Below are 20558 nucleotides of genomic sequence, written 5' to 3' on the forward strand. Positions count from 1 at the left end.
TTTTTCAAAACATAGAAATTCAATTCACTTAAATCTAAAATCAAACGCTTTTTACCAGTCTTTTGTGTAGCAACACTGAGAGGATTAACGACGAATGGTTGAAATGGTACTTCTAGAATACAGCCATTGCTAATTAGCTCAGTTACCGCTTCATTTACAAACAAACTATTTTTTAAAGCAGATTTATTATTCCGAAATTTCATTGGAGGGGGTTGTTTCATAAATGGAATTATATAACCCTTTTCAATGGTGTCCAACACAAATTTGTTGGCCCCAATGTTTCCAAAACTCTATACGTTTAAATAAGCTTGATTTTACTCCTTTAGCGATTTTTGAAAAATTTATATTTTCAAAATATTTAACATGTTGAAAGAGAACATTAATATGACCAAATAGCATTAAATTGTCAACAAAAGTAATATACTCATCTTGTATCTTTTCACTTTCACAAGTTTCCAAAGGTTGGTTTGTTTGCAGCTTTTGGGCAGTTTCTCTTGAAGTGGCCAGTTTGATGACACTCGTAACAGTTGTCGTATGGGGTCGCCTCACGGCGACGAAACCTCGGAAAGGGCTGCTGAGTAGCGTTGTAAGTCTGATAGTAACTGTTACTAGTATCAGTAGAGTTGGCAGGTCTAGAAACGGTGGCGGACGGTTTTGAGTACGGTTTTCCACGGGTTTTCTTTTCTTTGATGGTCTTGAGGGCCCTGCTTTCTGCTTGCCGTAAACGTTTTTCATCTTGTGAGTCTGATGTCAAGTCATCACTTTCGTATTCTCTGACTGTGGACCAGCCTGCTGGCGACTTGTCGGCAATTCGAATCAATTTATTCCTCCTGTTGATTTTAAGAATAAGGCCCGATATCAAATTGGTGATAACGGAATCTTCCGCGGATGTACGCTTCTGAAGTTTTTGCAATTCGGAAACAATATCTGAGTTGAAGGAATATTGAATCTGATTCCCTTCCCCCTTAAGCTTAACGGACACCTCCTTCTTGAGCTTCTTAGCTAGGGAGTCGTTCCCGGAGACTAACTCTTTCTTCAGAGAAGAAATCTTACTATCAAAATAAGAAGTAAAAAGTTCAAAAGTTTGATCACTTATCTGCGGTACAGAACTAGACTTGGCACCTGAATGTACTGGTGGCTCGTGCAAAAGCAATGTGCCCTCGTCGTCTGAGTGGTTTTCGGTCATTATGTGTATAACGAAACGGAGGTATGCTACTCTGTAAAGGCAGAACGTCGAATAACTGGTTATAAAAATATCTTATATTTATAATGAGATTCTGCACGAGAATCACAATCCTACCCTCGTACAAACGGGTAGAATACCTGCATTGCGACATACAATAGCCAATCAAATAATACAATAACAAACCAGGTATGCAACCATGTGCTCATCAACACGTGTTTAACATAAACAAACACAGACATGTGCTTCCGATACTATTAATAAATATATTTATTTCTTTACCTTGTAATTAGTATATTTAAAGTAGATATTTTATTATTTCGACAGCTTGATCGTATAATGCCAAGGTCTGTTTAAGACATAATCAACATTTTGGTTTGAATAAAACCGCCGTGGTTTATTTATATTATTATGGGTTTATTATACCCCGATGTCTGATAAAGACACTACAACTTTTTTTGAGTAAAACCGATATACTTTATTTCTAAGGGTGATCTTCGTTACTTTATTTTGTCCTGTTTAATCTGAAGTCCCCCTCTAAATATAGAGACTAATTCCACAGCGTGCTCTAGTAATAATTGAGTAAGAGAGTTTTTGTATTTTTGGGTTTTGAATTTAATATCTAATGAGATTACGATAAAGTAAAACAGTTTAGGGTGGTAATAGTAGAATTCCGTTTGGTAAGAAGCCGTTAACATTCACCTTTCTTTATTCATAAGAACTTTTACATTATTTTACAATGCAATGTTTTGGTAGACGTTTTTGAGTGTTATATTTTATGTGTATATTGTTGACTTTGGTACTTCATATTGTTATTGCAATCTAAATGTGTTGATATTTTGAGAGACTTTATTCAATTATAAAAATTTACTTATCTCGATCTCTTCAGCCATGGAGACTCAGGACCCATTGGTTTGAACCTTTATATGAGGTTAACAGACGGTTTACAATCAATTCAAAGTGGGAAATATTAAGTAGATTTGTGTTTAGGAAATTACTAGCGTTCATTAGGGAGTCATTTGCATTTTTTTTTTAATTATTTAAAAGAATATAAAGATAAACTGTTTTCAAAGTCAATAAACCATATCTGAGGGGGCGGGGTCAAATAATGTCCATTGAAATGAGATGTTCCAATGCTTAAACAACTGCATACCAAATATCATTGACCTATCACTAGTGATTCCCTTATGCATTGAGCACGAGTCGTGGACAATAAATCAACGCAAAAACGAATCACGGCAAGCAAAATACCTCGATCATGAAGGACGAAAATAATCCATCAGCCCCCTCTTAGCAGAGGGACAAAAGATACCAGAGGGACAGTCAAACTCATAAATCGAAAATAAACTGACAACGTCATGGCTAAAAAAGAAAAAGACAAACAGACAAACATGATTGCACATGACACAACACAGAACACCAAAGAATAAGCAACACGAACCCTACCAAAAACTAGTTGTGATTTCAGGTGCTCCGGAAGGGTAAGCAGATTCTGCTCCACATGTGGCACCCGTCGTTATGCTCATGTTATAACAAATCCAGTAAATAGTCTAATTCGGTAGGTCACATAAATGAAAGGGAAGGGGATTGTAGTTACGACGTAAGGAACATATCCGATATCATTTGTGAAACGTTTATTTTATAACGGTCAACCAACGCATGATGGCGTCGGTAAAATTTACGAAGGAATGATTTTAACTTCACCATTTGGAACTCTTGGTTTAATAACTTCCTTGTGAGCAGTAAACCTCTATCAAGAAAATAATGATAAGAAATGCCAGCACGGGAATATTGTATCAATTGGGATATATATACCCCGTATGCAGGTGCAGCTGGAATGTTGCTACTTAGAAATGGAAAATTTACAGTCGGGAAGCTGAAACCACATCTTTGATATATTTGCGTCTTTTGTTCGTTATAATAATACACAATTACACATTCGTGTTTATACAATCTAATTAAAAACCGATCTCTCATCGCTCCTGTTTCTGATATGTCGCGTGAGAGATCTAACGAAACCGGCTTTGAGGTCACATGTGAGTGAACTAAAAGTTATGAATTTATAAAGATATGCAAATGAGTTGACGACCTATTAATAAGCCAATCAAAAAAGTTTATGAATTATTTTGACTGACGATTTCGTCGTAAATAAAATGAGTTACATCCCTTTGCCTTACGTTAAACTTCCAAGATCGAGGACGACTCAATTCCATTGGTCGAAAAAGACACACCTACGAGGTCACTCACATGTGACCTCAAAGCGGGTTTCGTTAGATCTCCCACGCGACATATCAGAAACAGGAGCGATGAGAGATCGGTTTTTAATTAGATTGGTGTTTATAAAACAATGAATTACATTAGTATATCGCTTATTTGAAAACATTTTTTCGATCAAAACAAGAGACTGATCGTTCAATGGGCGAAACCGTCTCCCTAAAACACCCAGTTTGGTATATTCACATGATACTGTACAGTTGTGTTAATTCACAATTAATTGCATTGTATATTCAAAAGAAGAAGAAAAATACTGTATCAATTATTCATATATGGAATTTATTTATAGATATCGGAATCTGGAACGAATGGTGAACATGTACCTCGACTTGTGGTTATGGAATTAGTCTTCGTCAAAGAGAATGCACTGGTGCATGCAGTGGTTCTAATCGCGAAACTAGGAACTGTTGCACTAGATGTCTACCTCAAATTAAGCACTCACAGACTATTATTATTTTAATTATCTACTAATGAAGCGTTTGTATTGATACCCTTTTCCTGTTTATATTTACAAATGTACAAAAAAGAATATAATTGGCATTAATGTTCCGTTTAAACCAATATACCAAATGTTTAACATCCAAGAAGTGCATATGTTATTTAATGAATAAAAAGGGTTGGTCGAAACTTGAATAACAAAGTAATGTATATATTAAAACTAGAACACACCCGTGACATTTTACAACATCATCAATGGTATGGTGGTTCTCCTACTAAATTAGGGTGACGATAACTGATAGGTGTTATCTATATGCATTTGGTATTTTGTAAAGAGTTGTCTCATTGGCAATCATATTACATCTTTTTATAAACACATTAACTATTAGTGTAGGTATCTGATTTGACCCGAAACTTGTTGATTATATTGGTAAAAGTAGTCATGAGGAAAACAAAAAAAAGTCTGGAACATTGTAATTTTAGATGAAGACCATCGTCAAATATTAGTTATATTTAAAGTTGATTTTTCTTTGTAAGTGGTTTTAACTTCATACCGGTTTACAAATTGAACCTCTGTTTTAGAAGCATAGACTTTTGAAACTCTTAGCAAACACAATCTTATGACAACAAATGATTTTAACAAAGTAACTCACTAAGCATACAACCATTTACTCAAAAGACATACAGCGAGTCAGCAAAATGATCAATGGGCGGTAATAAGATTAGGCAATAGTATATAAAGTGAAACAATTTATGCATAAAGTTATTTGTATCTGAACTATAAAAATATGTATTAGATCACTCAGAAAAACACACTCATGCGTTACAACACTTTTTACAGTGTCGGCCCGTTTTAAAGAAGAATAAAATAACGATTTGCAAACAGAATTTAGAGGGGGAAACTATAAGAATACATATATTTCTATTTCAGCTTGTTCTGATATTTATAGATTTTGCAGCGATTTCGTGATGAGAAGTGGATGAGTGCAATAAACTATGCATATTTGTATTGTCGAAGATCATGCGGATTGTGTTGAAAGACGATCTTTTGTTCAAATAAAAATCAATTCATAAATCATGCATTTTCGAATTCACTCTTTTTTTATTTATACTACAGAATCAATTTATTGATTGTTGGTTGCTTAACATTCATTGGGAAATATTTTATGCATGTTATGAACGGAGAAAATATTTTAAAATGCATATAATACGTACATGTAGGTCCATTAGATACCGTCCCGTATGAAGGTCGGGTAATTGGGATAGCTACTGGAAAATGTAGGTATATGTATTAGATAAATCGGAATTTCGACTTGCAACAGACTACGGACATCTGAAAGAGTTGTTATGAAAGTTATCAACATGTAATAGAGATCGTGGCACTTTCTCCACACGCGGAATCGGATTTAACATCCCTAACTTGACATGACGTGAATGTGTACTTGATAAATCCAGCACAGCCAAACGGACAGCCAACTGCAGAAAGCGATTTACTGCTCGTCAAAAGATGATGTTTGTATTCCCCAGTCACCTCTTGGGGAGGACAGGATAAGGAGAGACAATTAGATATGGGAGGTGATATAGGAATTGGTATGAAGTAGAAGGGTGTGATAAAGGAGAAAGGATGGGAGAATGGAACTAATAAAGAAAAAATGTTTTTTAAATAACATCGACAATGACATAAAAATAATGAAGCATAATCAAATATTATCAAATAATCGAAAGAAACAGGGTTTTTTTTCATCTCAGATTCACATTTTTTGGAATTTTGGTCCTCGATGCTTTTCAATTTGGTACTTGTTTGTCTTTATAACTATTTTGATCTGAGCGTCATCTCTTCTGACTGAATTTGAATGGTAAAATGGAGGAAGAAGGTACCAATGGGGAATTAACAACTAGACGACGAAGAAAGTAACATCAACTCCAAGATAAAAATGATAAAAACAAGTCAACTGCTGCAAGAACAGTCATCCTATCATTTTGATGACGGATTTCTTAAGTTCGTGCAGTATTAGCATAGACCCATGTTCTATTTCGGTTGTTTCTAGAATGGTGAAACAAGTTTAGTAAAATTGAGAATGGAATTGGAAATGGGCCTTTAACAAAACATATGTACTAGTTCAGTGAAAATGAATGTCATACTTAACTCCAAAACATATTCTAATAAATAAACTAATATTTAAAATTAAAAAAAAAGTACTAGACTAATAAAAACTAGCGGTTACTGACGTGGGTCAGGCGCAAACTGCGGTGGGGTTAAACATGCTATATGAGAATTCAGCGTTCCCCTTAAACATCTAGCCATCGTAAAAAAAAAGAGGCACCGAACAATACACACAGAAAAAATCTGTTCAAAATAGTCCGATTCCGAAGTCAAAATAGGTAATAAAAGATACTAAGCAAAATATTAATGATAGATACATTAAGAAGGGGCTACTAGCAGATACTGACTGAAATGCTACCTCCAGACCTTAATTAAACTGAATGAAAGAGTATGTCTTCATCATATAAATATCTAGACAGTTTAGTTTCATATCATCATAAATTTATGAGAAGAACAGAACCCGTATCATGCCAACAACTGTTTTATAATAAATGTGTTTATTTTGGATACAAATATCCTCTGAATGAATTAATATTAATATTAAATATGCCATCTTTAATGACCTGACAACAGTATCGTAACTATATCCCTTCTTAATCAGTCTGTTTAAAGGTTTGATTAGCTTTTGGTTGTACCTAAGTTTTGTTATACCTGTAGAAAACTTATTTCAAACGGGATAGCAAACCTCATTTTTACGGATATGTTGTTAACCGTGCCAGGAAATTTAGAAATGATCCTTGTAAACTTGAAAGGTTACCAATTTAACACTGTAATAATATCCTTGAATATTGTTTTTATTGGTATAAATATTGACTTTGTTACCAGTAAATTGAAAGCAAACTAAATATTACTAGTATGTTATATATATATACACATTCATGGATCTACAATCTGTCGATATCTGTAACTTATCATTGCACAGGGTCATGTTTTTCTCTGACTGTTTATGACGTCTTTACTCTAAATCCATTAGATGAATGGATTCATAGTTTAGACTAAGATGCATGTTTTTTTTATTAGTTTTTAGTGGCTTTGAACTATCTGTCAGATAACTGCGAGTAATCTCAGGTCTGTCCTAGTGTCGTTTTGTTGTCGAGATGTACAAGTACCCGGTCACGTCCACTTGAATTTTTGTTCATCTAATGAATTAAGCCTTTTTCAATTGATTTTAATAGTTCGTTCTTATGTTGTACTGTTATACCACTGTCCCAGGTTAGGGTAGAGTTGGGATCCCACTAACATGTTTAACTCCGCCACATTATGTATGTCTGTGCCTGTCCCAAATCAGGAGCCTGTAATTCAGTGGTTGTCGTTTGTTTATGTGTTACATATTTGTTTTTCGTTCATTTTTTTTTATATAAATAAGGCCGTTAGTTTTCTCGTTTGAATTTTTTTACATTGTCATTTCGGGGCCTTTTATAGCTGACTACGCGGTATGGGCTTTGCTCATTGTAGAAGGTCGTACGGTGACATATAGTTGTTAATATCTGTGTCGTTTTGGTCTATTGTGGAAGGTTGTCTCATTGTCAATCATACCACATCTTCTTTTTTAAATTTGCTGAAAATGCCGACTTTTTTTTTATCTTTGTTAAGAATATCACCATAAACTATTGGATGTGAAATACTAGTATCTGAACGTATAAGATGTTTGCATGTTGATTTATGTTTTTGAATAAATTCCATGTACCGATGATAAAATTTAGTTAATGTTTACACCATTAGTAGGAGACAAGTACACGTCACCATAAGATGGTAAAAAGGGAATGTAACCATCTAAAAATTAATATTTAACAATAGAAATGAAAAGTCAACTGTGTCATCATCAATTTTCTTATTAAGCTTCCCGTTAAAGATATAGATATTAGGATCCAGGAAAGAGCAGTGTTCATTGTTAGTATAAGCTTTATTTAAGTCATTTCGGCAGGATAAATCTACCGAAGTCGCCATTATTGAGTGCACATATTTGAACAAGGTCTTTGTATCTTCTGAATAACCTTTTTAAGAAATTTAGGAATATGACATATGTAATCCATTCGTTTGATGTGTTTGAGCTTTCGAAATTGCCATTTGATTAGGGACTTTCCTTTTAGAATTTTCCTCGGAGTTATGTCTTTTGTGATTTTACATTTTTTACACATATCCCTACATAAGCCAAAAAAGTCACAATATCTGTATAACATCTTTATATAATTTAAAGAGGCAACTATTCTACAATAATAAGTTTATATGGTTCTGATGACATACAATATAATTGTATTTGTAATGTACATGTACAATTTTTATTGAATATGTCAACATTGATGTACCTTTTCAAATCTATTTATTTCACAAAATGTATATTTCAAAATTTAAATTTCATGATTTTGACTGAAGACAAAGGATAGATATTGAAACATATGTTATTCTATTCATTCATTCATTCATTCTATCGGTACTATTGGTCATATTTAAAAATACATCCAAAGTATGAGTTGTCTCGGTTTTGAACAATTAAAAACCGCCATATCCACGATTGACAGCCTTTTCTTTCAAAAAATATGAAAAAAATATAATTTTTTATACGAAAATCAAAAAAGGTTTTTTTAACTGTATCGTCTGTATGTAATACAACTATGAAACAAATGGCTGGGGTAAAGATGCAACATTCAGTTGGACGGCAAACGCCTGAATCTGACAGATAAAGGTCAATTTTTCGACACAAAAAGGAACCGTATGTTAAATGTTTACGCCCACAAACAGCGCCACCTATAATTTTTTCTACGGCATCTTTGAAAACGATGTCCCGTTCTGTAGTAAATTAAAACATTAAATTAACTAAAACATAGAAAAGTAAGTGTAAAAAACAAATTGAAAGATATATTTGACGATGACTGGTTATACATGATACGCTGGCAATGTGCGCAATGTCCTTTAATCCGAGATTGAAAATTAGTTTGTTTCCTACATCAAAATGGCGAATTTCAATGTTTACATTTTTTCATCTATTTATAATCTGACACAATTTCGTATCCAATCATTTATTAGCAATTTTATTATTAATCCTTGAAGATCATCCAATTACATTTACCGTTAGAAAGTGGCTACACGTTACAAGCCATCGTTACAAAGTAGCCATGTGTTTTGTGGGGATACCTTGGGAATGTTGTGTATTCAAGAGTTACGGTAAAAATCAATGTTATCTTCCTTATATTTCCATGCATACACAATTCATAACAGCAAATCCATTCTTAATGGACCCCATAAGGTAAACGGACATATTTAACTGTCTGCTTGAGCAAAAATTCGTGTAAATAAGCCTGATGGGTCGTTTTGAATTCAAGCACAGCAGACAAACACGTGGTAGATTGTTTATGTTTGACAGTTTGTTTACCTGAATTGCACGTTGATGTTACTATATACTTACCAATAACCTTTATCGTGTTATACTTTCAAGAGTTTTATAATACATCTTACCCAAGAAATACGTCTAGGTAGGTGCAGGGACTTCCTTTACTTGGTCCTTAACTAATGAGGGTGTAATTTGCATTTGATATATTTCATCATGGAAGTATTATATAATACTTCCATGATTTCATATACATGTACATTTTATGTACACAAAGAACAATAAAGTAAATGAACATACATGGGTTTAATTCCCACCCTAGGTATACATTTTGACTCTCATAACAAGTTGAAACAAATAGAGCAGATAGCAGACAATAATGTAATGCTAAAATGCTGATTTATGGGGTCAAATCATCAACATCATTTTTTCAAGTATACTGCAGCACCTCTCAGGATTAGTAAGGGCATACTTTACATAAAGTCCAGTGGCTAAGTCCTGTGTTTTTTGCCTCTGATATTTACTTATTTATATTATAATTTCTAATATTCTCTTCTGCATGTAGTAAGGCAAAAGCTATTTTTACTCTTGCTTTCCTCATTTGTCTGAAAACAATGGAATGTATTGATTGTTGATGTATGTAAAATGACTTGTAATTTAACTGTCACTGCTAACAGAGACTTGGACTCTGGTGATATTTAGATAAGTTTCTAGACTGTTATCTCATTGGCAACTATACTATAAATGTCAGTTTTCCCTTTATAAGTTTTTAACAAAAGAATTTAATGATAATATAATAATAAGTTGTAAAAAATTTAAAAAGTTAAGCACAAGTGCCAAATTTAATTGGCTTTTCATTCAAAAAAACCTAGAGGTATTGAAAAGTGTTGCAATTTAAAATAAATGTTTTGAACTCAGAAAACTATCAATATATATATATAGAGTACAGATATTGTTTTAATTAAGACTTTGAGAATATTTGCCTGTTAATAGAAGATATAATTGCTATATGCCCTATTTTCTAATATACATGTATGTGTGGCTCTGATCTGGCTGTGGTTTAAAATCTAAGAATGGAGTTGGTTATCTCCATATTTATCTGATTGATATTAACATCATTGTTCAATTATAAAAATCATTATAATACATTACTTTGCTCTTCATGTGCCCTTTAATTGGAATAAAATATCTTGTCTTATACCACATTTCTTTATTTTAGTACTGACAGGTTAACTTCAAAAAGCATTTAAAGTGAGTGAATTGTTGACAAGCTTAGTCAATGATTGTAAATCCAGATAAGATCTTGAGTTTTTTTTTTCTAAAAGTAAATATTGTGATTAAACTGGTTATCATGCCACAAAACCAGGTTCAACCCGCCATTTTTTTCTTTAAAAATGTCCTGAACCAAGTCAGGAATATGGCCATTGTTATATTATAGTTCGTTTCTGTGTGTGTTAAATTTTAACGTTGCGTCGTTTCTTTTCTCTTAATTGTGAGTGTAAATTCACATTGCGATAAGACGTGTCACGGTACTTGTCTATCCCAAATTCATGTATTTGGTTTTGATGTTATATTTGTTTTTCTCGTGGGATTTTGTCTGATGCTTGGTCCGTTTCTGTGTGTGTTACATTGTAGTGTTGTTTCGTTGTTTTCCTCTTATATTTAATGCGTTTCCCTCAGTTTTAGTTTGTTACCCCGATTTTGTTTTTTTGTCCATGGATTTATGAGTTTGAACAGCGATATACTACTGTTGCCTTTACTTATAGAGTTTGGACGGCTTACAACAATAGATATTGTATTGGCACATGGTTGTTTTGAAGACTGACCGGTTAAACCTTTATCGCTCGATATGAACATTTACCCACATCATCTTATACGTTAAATTCCAAAAGATTATAAAAAAGCATCAGGAATATAAAAAAGTTCTCATTTCTACGACTGACCTTAGTTGCTCTTGGAATCATATGCCAGAATAGAGTTTCTCTGATGTATAATTTCACATGACTTTGAAAAACAAGCTATCAAGGTGTGTTTTTTCTACACCACACGTATTACAAAACTATTCAAGATCGAATTTTTCTCACTGTCACTTCTACATTATTTATACAGTTTACCTTCTTTTCATGAATGAACTGAGACTGAAAAAGAAAACCACAATAAGTATGTTTATGCCAGGAGGCTCCTTAAAACAAGATAACTATAGACAGATATCGATAAGCAAAACAACGTAAACAGTTGAAAACTTTACTGTGGAGAGATATCAATGTACAGCATTATCAAAAACGTTTAAAGAGGAAGTCTTTTATATAGTCATTTTTAAAATTTACTGTTTGCAAAAGTATGAATTATTCTTAATAATAAGGATGTGCTTGTCCAAGGCAGAAAACCCTGGCAAAATTAAGCACGGCTTTTTGGAACTGTTTGTGCTAAGTGCTTTTCAGCTTTGTACTTGTTTTGGCTTTCGAACTTTTTTCATCTGAGTGTCACTGGTTAGTATTGTGTGGACGAGGCGCACGTCAGACATATTAAATTTTAAATTTGGTACCTTTTGTTAGGATTTATTCGTGTGTTTCTCTATCCTATATGTTCTCTCATTTATTTGTATTGTAGTCCTGTCATGTTATTGTTTTCATTTTAATATTATATCTAACATTGCCATTAAGTTAGGAGGTTTAGCATGCCACAAAACCAGGTTCAACCCACCATTTTTGTTCTTAAAATGTCCTGTGCGAAGTCAGGAAAATGGCCATCGTTATATTATAGTTCGTTTCTATGTGTGTTAAATTCATATGTTGTTTTTCTGTTGTGTCGTTGTTCTCCTATATTTGATGCGTTTCCCTCAGTTTTAGTTTGAAACCCGGATTTGTTTATTCTCTATCGATTTATGAGTTTTGAACAGCGGTATACTACTGTTTCCTGTATCTATGCTTTCATTGACCGCCGCTTGCCTTCGAATCCACCCAAATTGGCACAATACGGAATATGACACAAACGGTTAAATGACAGATTGGACAACTATCATAAAAAAGACTTACATTTGTAATCTAAGTGTTCCAGGCAGAAGCTGAACAATTTGTGTAGAGATAATCTGTGCGTTAACTATGAGTACAATGGTTGTTAATAGCTTCAAACTTTTCATTTTGATCTGTAACATATACCTTAATATGCATAATAGACTGATGTATCAATTGTTGATTAAAAGGTTATTGACTTTTGTTTAGATCTATTTTTTACCCAAATGTAATTAGGACAATATATAGATGAAACAACTTCGTTAAAGAGTTGGCTAACAATTTTAATGACGCTCTTTGTATAGTTTTGTTTTGAAACATTTTTATGTTATAGTTGGACAACACTATTCTGGTTTAGGGTTTGGTTCGCCCAATTTTTAACCCCTCTAAATGCAATATGCATGTGTTTGTCCCAAGTCAGGAGTCTATGATTAAGGGATGTCGTTTGTTGCTATGACGCATATATGTTTTTCGTTCATTTTATTTACATTAATTAGGCCGTTTACTCGTTTAAATTGCTTTACATTTTTCATTTCGGGGTCGGTTATAGCTGACTATGCTGTATAGGCTTTTCTAATTGTAGAAAGTCGTATGGTAACTATAATTAAGGATTTTTGTATCATTTGGTCTCTTGTGAAGAGTTGTCTCATTAGCAATCATCCAACATTTTCATTTTTTTGTTTATAATTTTCAATAAATTTTGTTTTTATGGTCGTTGTTGACCCAGAATCCTCTTCCTAACCAGGAACAGTTGTGTTAAATCGCAACAAAAGAAGGCTCTTTTCTATATTTTATAATGATAAATTGATTATTGGGATTTGTTGCCGAGTGGTATATCTAGTTCATCTGGAGTGATCGATGGAAAAACAACTCAGGTCATGATATCGAAACCTGCTCAATGAGATATATGTTCCATTTCATTTTGAATTAACGCATTCGTAACCCGCTCGTTGAGAAGTTTGTTTGACGCAATTCTTAATTCTTAAGGATTGATAATATTTCCATCGAAAGTCGGGTGTTCTGGACGAGTACTGTTGCCTCCAGATAAGTTCTGGTTTTCGTGATATAGCCACGATAAACCAAACTTCATCAATATTCTATTATTAAACAGTTTGTCTGAGATTACTCTGACGCCAAAAGGCTGTATTGCCAGAAAAAACTGAGGCCATTGGACGTCAGAGCTCGTCCTATTTAAAAAATATGTTATTATCCCTTCGAAGATTGATACCCATCTTCGTTTCTTCTGAAGTCCAGATAAATTGGTACTTAGCTTGATTATTTTTCATTTATTTCTTCAATTATTTAAGTTTAAACCCTACCACTCTTTATTTTTTCATATTTGGCCAGTTTTACAGATAAAAACAAAGTTTGATCGGGCAATTATCGACTTTTTGATATGGAAAACTCTCTGACGTCCCACAGCCTCATCTTATCGGGTAAAACAGACGTTGGACGTCAGAGAAATCTAAGACTATTGAACAATATAAAGCAACATTAGAGAGACAGACCTATATAGCAATCGCAATATTATTTACAATTATATGTATATAATTGAAGATAATAAATAGTTTAAACATATTTATTTATAGTGGATTGGGAAACAAGTTTTGCAACTTATATCAATCCCTTTCCATTTTGCGGGTGCGAGTGCTGCCTTGTAGCGGCATATGCCTGCTCTTTTTCGTAATCTACAAGGGTGTCTTTAACGTGCAAGAGATATGTCTCTCTCTTAACGCGGGTCAGCAATTTATCGTCCCCTTCCGACGGATTATCATCGTTTCCTCAAGACCATACTCGCAAATGATGTCAAGGGAAAGCCGAAAATTGAGTTCAGATAATAAATAAAACAAGGCTAAGTGGATTTTCCTTTACGTAGAAACAATTTTTTGAAAATAATGCTATTTTACATTGCCGAATTGTATTTGTGCTTACCTTTTGTACGTTATATGCGGAATATATAGGTTGAAATGTTAGCACCTGGTACTCACTGAGTTGCCGGTATCGTTTCTGATGAAGTTACTGTATATACATAAACTATGTGTGCATTCACCTCAAACATAATTATTAAAATGAATTTATAATACCACGAATTCATTCTCCATTAAATTATGTTTTATTAAAAAAAACATATGTCTTTGTTCTCTTAAGTGCGGCTTAAACGATAATAATTCCATGTGGAAAAGTAATAATCTTAAAAAACATTCCCTAGTTTTCTGTTTGCGTTCACAAAAGGACAAGTATAATTTCGGACATTCTTAAATTGAATTCATTGAAAAGTTTAACTTTTTATTACAGCAGATGTTGTTCTCATCAAAGATACTACTCTTTGTTGTCTTGGCATTATGATTACAGGATTATATATAAAAGAAAAAAAAAGTATTACAACAAAAATCTATAGTAAAAACACATTACAACGAAATTTAGCAAAGGTTAGTTACTTACATCAGTTGTAAATATTACCGAAAGGGATCACGCATCTAATTGAGTAGAATTTAATCATACTTGTTATTAATGAAATGTATGCTACATATAACGCCACGGTCGTTGTTGTTTTTTTTTTATTAACAAGACAAATGCATCACTTTTTTGTCTTGATTGATATTTTAAGAACACAATCAAATATGTATCAATTTTTAAACAAATATAATCTAAACAAGAACGAATTACGTCGATAATGAAGTGAGGGTTGTACAATTTTCACAAACATAGAAGTTCTCAAATATCATTCTACTAGTTGAATTCCATGAACCATCTATGTTACATACAATAAAGTATCTTTCCCTTCCAACAAAAAGTAAAATAACCAAAAATACCGAACTTCAGGAAAATTCAAAACGGAAAGTCTGTAATCAAATGGCAAACTCAAATGCTAAAACACATCAAACGGATAACAACTGTCATCTTCCTGACTTGATACAGGCATTTTGCTGACTTGATGTAAAATAATTGGACTTAAATAGGGCATAAAATCACTTAAAAAGCAACATGCATCTTACTAATAAACTTGGCCAAAAGAACGATTACAAAAATACTGAAATCCCGTTGAAAATTCTAAACAGAAAGTTCCAAAGCAATGGAAAAATTTAAAGTTCAAACACATCAAACTACTGTAATTTTAGTGTCGTGGTTGAAGTTATGCAGTCGGATACATTTGCTTGGTTTCTATATACGACATCAGAATGTGGTAACCATTATGGAATAGCTTCGCCACAGCTGACAGCTATTATGTTCTACTTTTACAATTATGTCGTCTTGTTTTGTGCCTTCATCAAAATTTACTTACGATCGGTGTTTTGCAATTGTTCATCACGGCGTATACCGTTTTTGAGAATGTAGTGATAATTGTTTTTTTTTAGGGTAAATGAGTTCACGCATAATATTGCCTTAAAGAGGTTTGTGTTGTATTTGCCTGTCTTTGGTTTTAAGTGATGAAAATATTCTCTTTTAGACAAAAATTTTATCTTTTCTTTATTTTGAGAAAACAAATAGGATTATCGCATACATTCGCATTCGGTAAGCTCTGACAGTTCATCTGCTTCAAGGCTTGAATTACTTCCAGAAAGAGAGGCAAAACATATAATAGAAACAGAAATTATTCAAACATTAGTATACAAATCACAACATAGAAAACTAATGGATGAGCAACACGAATCCGACTAAAACCCCACGGTAATAGCAGGTGCTAGAAAATTGACAGACATGAGTTTAATTTTACAGCTGTATCATTCAATTTTGTGTAGCAATATTCCATTGGACCCCGCATAATTATCGACTATATAGATCTGCAGTTGATATGATACTTCGTGCGTTTTCCAATATGATTTCCGTGATAACGGATAACTCCTAACAATAACATTAACGTTATTGCATCAAGGGTTATAAATATAATTGACGTTGAAGACGTTAGAAATTTACAGCCGCCATTGTAATTTGATTGAACGATAGATATTTTCCAATTGTCGTTGCTACAAAACCGAGTGAAACTTGTCACCATACTTTTCATAACAATGAGTATCACGATTGGTAACACTAGTGAACCCACTTGTAACTCAACTTACATCTGAAACCGTAATTTTGATCTAAAGACTAAACAATACATAATAATGTCATTTTCAGTTTTTCAGGTAATTCTGACGAATCCATTGCGGTGTTCAGTTCTGACTATTTACTTGCAGTCAATGCAGATATGTTCCATGTATATTCAGGCATTTCAGTATTATTTGCCAGTGCCCATCCGTAAAATACTGAATTATTTCAAAAGTACTTAACTGACAGCAAGCGGACTGGATGGTAATAGTTTAAAGTGAAATATGACGAGTTCGAGCACATTTTCTCTTCAATCATTCGTTTTCGTAATACAAAGTTTTATCACATTTCGTCTGAAACAACACTGTTTTCGAAATAAGATATTTACATTTATGTAAATACTGGTGATAAATTGCACGACATTAGATTTCTACAAAACAAATTTTGAAATATTAATGAAACGAGAGCCCGTCAGAAAATGTTACTATCTGTTACAAATATTCTTATTAAGGTGCTCTGATATTAAGTTTTGTTTTGTATGGTCTGAACTTAAATCTTGTTTTGTGTGCTTTGATTTTACGTTTTTGTTTTGTATGCTCTTAAATTAATTTTTTAGTTTGTGTGCTTTGATACTAGGTTTTTGTTTTGTATGCTTTGAACTTCAATTTTTGTGTTGTGTGTTTTGATATTAAGTTTTTGTTGTGTGTGCTCAGTTGTTGTTTATTTTATTTATAATTTTGAATTTTGGGGATGAATAATTTATATCTGTTCGTTAATTCATTTGAATTGGTTTTCCTTTCTTTTGTGTCTCAGTTATGTATGTTTCGTCTTAACTACTTTCAGTTCATCTATTTTCTAGATTTATGAAGAGAAATTTGGTAGACGACTGTTAATTGCAGGTGTTGGTTAAGACATAAATAGCAGGGTTAATAAACACAATGAACAATTTATATGCCTTCAAAAGCTCATACAACTTATTGTTTCGTCTTAATTACTTTCAGTTCATCTATTTTCTAGATTTATGAAGAGAAATTTGGTAGACGACTGTTAATTGCAGGTGTTGGTTAAGATATAAATAGCAGGGTTAAAAAACACAATGAACAATTTATATGCCTTCAATAGCTCATACAACTAGCAAATAAATGTTATCATTATGATTTCGACACAAACAAAAGTATATTGTTTTTTCCTGTATTAAGGTGGAAGCTTTACGAGAGTCTCTGTACATTGAACCTTTAAAACGATATTTACAAAGCTGCATGTATCATTGAAAATAATGATTATTCCTGAGCAAATTTACTTAATATAGGGCAAACAGAGTACAGCTAAGCAAACAATTTAACAGTTTAAAGGTTGGATTTTTCGCTTGATACGAATTGTAAAAAATGTAACATGTATATGAAAGAGATGCACGAACAAAATAAATATAATTCGTCTGTCACGTGATGTACAGTTTTTTATTTGTTCTCACACCAGTCGTTGTCAATGCTCCTTCGACCCGCTCACGTGTCATGGAATAAAGGGAAATTTCGGTTATGTAAATTATATTTTCAGTTCCCTAGTGGGACTTAAACTTATAGTACGGATTTAGGAAAACAAACATAAATGTTTTTCACAAGCACATGTACCTTTAATAAAAAAAACAACAATAAGCATCACACATATCAGTTAGCATGTTGTCTCCTCTGTTAAAATATATCGCGTGTTTTCAGAGTGTGTCAGAGAATATTCAGAGAATATATATAACGAAACTTGAAACGGCAGACAATGTTTATACAACATGTTTCAAACATAATAAATACACATCAAGCGTATGATCCAAAGATAATACCGACACAGCAGACCTAAGCCAATTAACTAATAAAACCTCAATGCGTTGACCTTAATAGACCTTTGATAAGAGAATTACAGGCGTGAACAATGATTAGAGATGTACAAATAAATATAAATTAACCTTGACCGCAGATAATTGATAGCTTTTAATGACCGTCTATAAGAACGATCACAGACAATATACCATAATTACGAAAGTAGTTATTGTTGATATAAAGCCTGTAAACGTCCAGCAGAAAGTATTTCAAGATACCCAGTCTGATTTGTTCGAGTACTGAAAAAATATAAAACATAATAAAATAATTATTTTTATTATACAAATATTTGGGCTTAAGGGCAACACGTTATGTTACAGAAAACTTCCTTGGCGTCAGTGAATAAAAAGCGATGAATGTAAACTAACTGACGCCAACATTATACTTAACTATCCGAGCAGTGTGCGCGGCACACTGTGTGAATGCTTGAGGATATTTTTTCTCTAGTATCATGTAATTCACTCAGTTCTGTCATATTGTAAATCAAGAACAAAACAAATTACATGCTACCTGCAGTTGACACAAAACACACAGTATGTACATAAAATGATAGTGTGTTCTCAGATAATTAAGGATAATTTGCCGCTAAAATACTGTGCCTGAGCTAGCCACATATCTTTGACAGAAATGCGTCACCATAGGGGTATTTGCATACACGTGTGTGTACGACTACCAGTCTACTTGTCTCAGAGTACTTTAGCAAGCCGTTCCCGAGCGGTATAGCCTTACTTGATGTTCCACGTGGTACCGCATAAGAGTAAATCTTTGTGGGCACAGACCGACGTGAAATAGAGCTGTTGAGCAATCAAGATGAGACTATTCCTCGTTAAGGCACGTAGGCACCCTAACTACTCAGAAAATGTTCATAAATGTCTGGCCTGATCATTTAAAATAGTAACATAACGTGAACCATAAAGGCACAACATCTTCATAAAAATCGGCGGTGTTGGGGCGGCTGGAGGGTTGATTTGAATTTTGCACTTCTATACTGCTACTAACTATCAATGCAACTGACTGAATAAACCTGACAAAGATTGAAAAATTAACACGTGCACCAAGTCATGAGACGGTTAAGAAAACATTGCCGTCTCTACCACAGACATCATAAATCTAGTAATAAAATGTGTATCGTCCACCTAAATAAATAATGATTTTAACAGAAGCCGAGTCGGACAGAACATGAAACATTAATATAAACATCAATTAAAAATTTCTAATTTATACAACATGTTTCAAACATAATAAATACACATCAAGCGTATGATCCAAAGATAATACCGACACAGCAGACCAAAGCCAATTAACTAATAAAACCTCAATTTGTTGACCTTAATAGACCTTTGATAAGAGAATTACAGGCGTGAACAATGATTAGAGATGTACAAATAAATATAAATTAACCTTGACCGCAGATAATTGATAGCTTTTAATGACCGTCTATAAGAACGATCATAGACAATATACCATAATTACGAAAGTAGTTATTGTTGATATAAAGCCTGTAAACGTCCAGCAGAAAGTATTTCAAGATACCCAGTCTGATTTGTTCGAGTACTGAAAAAATATAAAACATAATAAAATAATTATTTTTATTATACAAATATTTGGGCTTAAGGGCAACACGTTATGTTACAGAAAACTTCCTTGGCGTCAGTGAATAAAAAGCGATGAATGTAAACTAACTGACGCCAACATTATACTTAACTATCCGAGCAGTGTGCGCGGCACACTGTGTGAATGCTTGAGGATATTTTTTCTCTAGTATCATGTAATGCACTCAGTTCTGTCATATTGTAAATCAAGAACAAAACAAATTACATGCTACCTGCAGTTGACACAAAACACACAGTATGTACATAAAATGATAGTGTGTTCTCAGATAATTAAGGATAATTTGCCGCTAAAATACTGTGCCTGAGCTAGCCACATATCTTTGACAGAAATGCGTCACCATAGGGGTATTTGCATACACGTGTGTGTACGACTACCAGTCTACTTGTCTCAGAGTACTTTAGCAAGCCGTTCCCGAGCGGTATAGCCTTACTTGATTTTCCACGTGGTACCGCATAAGAGTAAATCTTTGTGGGCATAGACCGACGTGAAATAGAGCTGTTGAGCAATCAAGATGAGACTATTCCTCGTTAAGGCACGTAGGCACCCTAACTACTCAGAAATGTTTTGGGGAAACGATATTATATTTGGCCAAAATAAAATATCATAGCCCAAAACGAAATATGTAACGTTATGTTGCCTGCCCAAGTTGCATATTGAGTAACCCCAAAAAATTGAAGATGTTGTGCCTGATGAAGCCTTGTGTCTTGTTAAAATT

The 20558-nt window shown here is 33.3% G+C and overlaps 1 protein-coding gene across 1 annotated transcript; it reads right to left on the bottom strand.

The window, feature by feature from the left end:
- Window positions 1–445: 445 nt before the first annotated feature.
- On the bottom strand, window positions 446–1275 carry LOC143061996 (uncharacterized). The gene has a single exon (XM_076233849.1). It carries the CDS (start codon window positions 1184–1186, stop codon window positions 446–448), a length of 741 nt encoding a protein of 246 aa, XP_076089964.1. The 5' UTR covers window positions 1187–1275.
- Between the last annotated feature and the right edge of the window lie 19283 nt (window positions 1276–20558).

This window comes from Mytilus galloprovincialis, chromosome 2, assembly GCF_965363235.1.
Source record: "Mytilus galloprovincialis chromosome 2, xbMytGall1.hap1.1, whole genome shotgun sequence".
Classification (NCBI taxonomy): domain Eukaryota; kingdom Metazoa; phylum Mollusca; class Bivalvia; order Mytilida; family Mytilidae; genus Mytilus; species Mytilus galloprovincialis.